General features: G+C 41.7%; 1 protein-coding gene across 1 annotated transcript in view; it reads left to right on the top strand.

The window, feature by feature from the left end:
* The first annotated feature begins 740 nt into the window (after nucleotides 1–740).
* LOC125929241 (olfactory receptor 52D1-like) overlaps nucleotides 741–1,382 on the top strand; it is a 2,167-nt gene continuing 1,525 nt past the window's right edge. The window contains exon 1 of the mRNA XM_049640257.1: nucleotides 741–1,379. Within this exon, the coding sequence (XP_049496214.1) occupies nucleotides 759–1,379 (621 nt within the window). The 5' untranslated portion in view covers nucleotides 741–758. The remainder of the gene's footprint in view (nucleotides 1,380–1,382) is intronic.

The raw sequence follows: 1,382 nt of genomic DNA, 5'->3' as shown, positions 1-1,382 counted from the left end.
AGAAAAATAAAGGAATTCAAATATTGGCCAAATAAATGGACAGCCAAGTGATGTGAAAATATCCAACTTTGAATCATGAGATGTGAGGCATAATTTCAGTCCTGATAGTAATTTGCTTTGTGATCTGGATTGCATCAGTTTACTTCTCTGAATGTGGACTTTCCCTTGGTAAAACAGGTATGATAGGTATGATACTCTTTATCACTCCAGTATGTGGCTACAGGAAAAAGAGCTTGCACAAAGGGGGAGGACATTATTTTTGGTGTCCAACGTTTTAATCTCATATACTTAACACCTTCTCACCCACAAAAATGTGAGATAGGTAAGGCAGGTGGTCTCATTTCCAACAGATAAATGAAAAAAATGAATCTTAAATTATTGTGGGACTATCCAATGCTGAACATGAACATGCAGAAGACCTGGGACTAGGATTCCAGACTCATTGTTTTTCATAACTGGAGACTGCTTAGAGGAGGGAAAAGATTTTTTTTCTCAAGGTTGTGCATCATTATTTGACAAATTAGGACTAAAGTTTAGGAATCCAGGTGCCTTACAAAGCATTCTTAGGTATGATTGGGGCTTGGAATGTGGATATCAAAACATGATTTTGAGTAAAGAAAATAGCAGATGGAAGAAATGGATTGTATGAGACATATTATTTTAAGATTTGGAAAAAATTAAAAACAATATATGTTTTTCTCAACATAAACAAAATTGTGTCACAGAAAGGTTACCATTTTAGGTGATGAACCAAATATATGAAGGCATTCCATCACCCCTTGGATACAGCCCTTTGTTCGCCAAGCAGAATGTCAGTTTCCAACATCAGTGATGACAGTCTCCCAGGCACACTCATCCTTACTGGGATCCCAGGACTGGAGTGGGCCCACATCTGGATTGCCATCCCCTTCTGCACCATGTATCTGGTAGCGCTGACTGGGAATGCTGCCCTCATCCTTGTCATTGTGACAGACAGTGCTCTTCATGCACCCATGTACCTCTTCCTGTGCCTTCTCTCACTCACTGACCTGGCTCTCAGCTCCACTACTGTGCCCAAGACATTAGCCATTTTGTGGCTTTATGCTGGAGAGATTTCCTTTGGTGGATGCCTGGCCCAGATGTTTTGTGTCCATTCTATCTATGCTCTGGAGTCCTCAGTTCTTCTCGCCATGGCCTTTGATCGCTACATAGCTATATGCAACCCACTGAGATATACAACCATTCTCAACCATACTGTCATAGGCAAAATTGGCCTTGCCAGCATATTCCGTAGCATAGTTTTTGTCTCCCCATTCATCTTCTTGTTGAGGAGACTGCCTTACTGTGGTCACCATATCATGGCCCACACATACTGTGAGCACATGGGCATCGCTCGCCTGGCC

This window comes from Panthera uncia, chromosome D1, assembly GCF_023721935.1.
Source record: "Panthera uncia isolate 11264 chromosome D1, Puncia_PCG_1.0, whole genome shotgun sequence".
NCBI classification, from domain to species: Eukaryota; Metazoa; Chordata; class Mammalia; order Carnivora; family Felidae; genus Panthera; species Panthera uncia.
The sequence above is the reverse complement of the archived record's forward strand: the minus strand, read 5'-3'. Positions and strand labels throughout refer to the sequence as shown.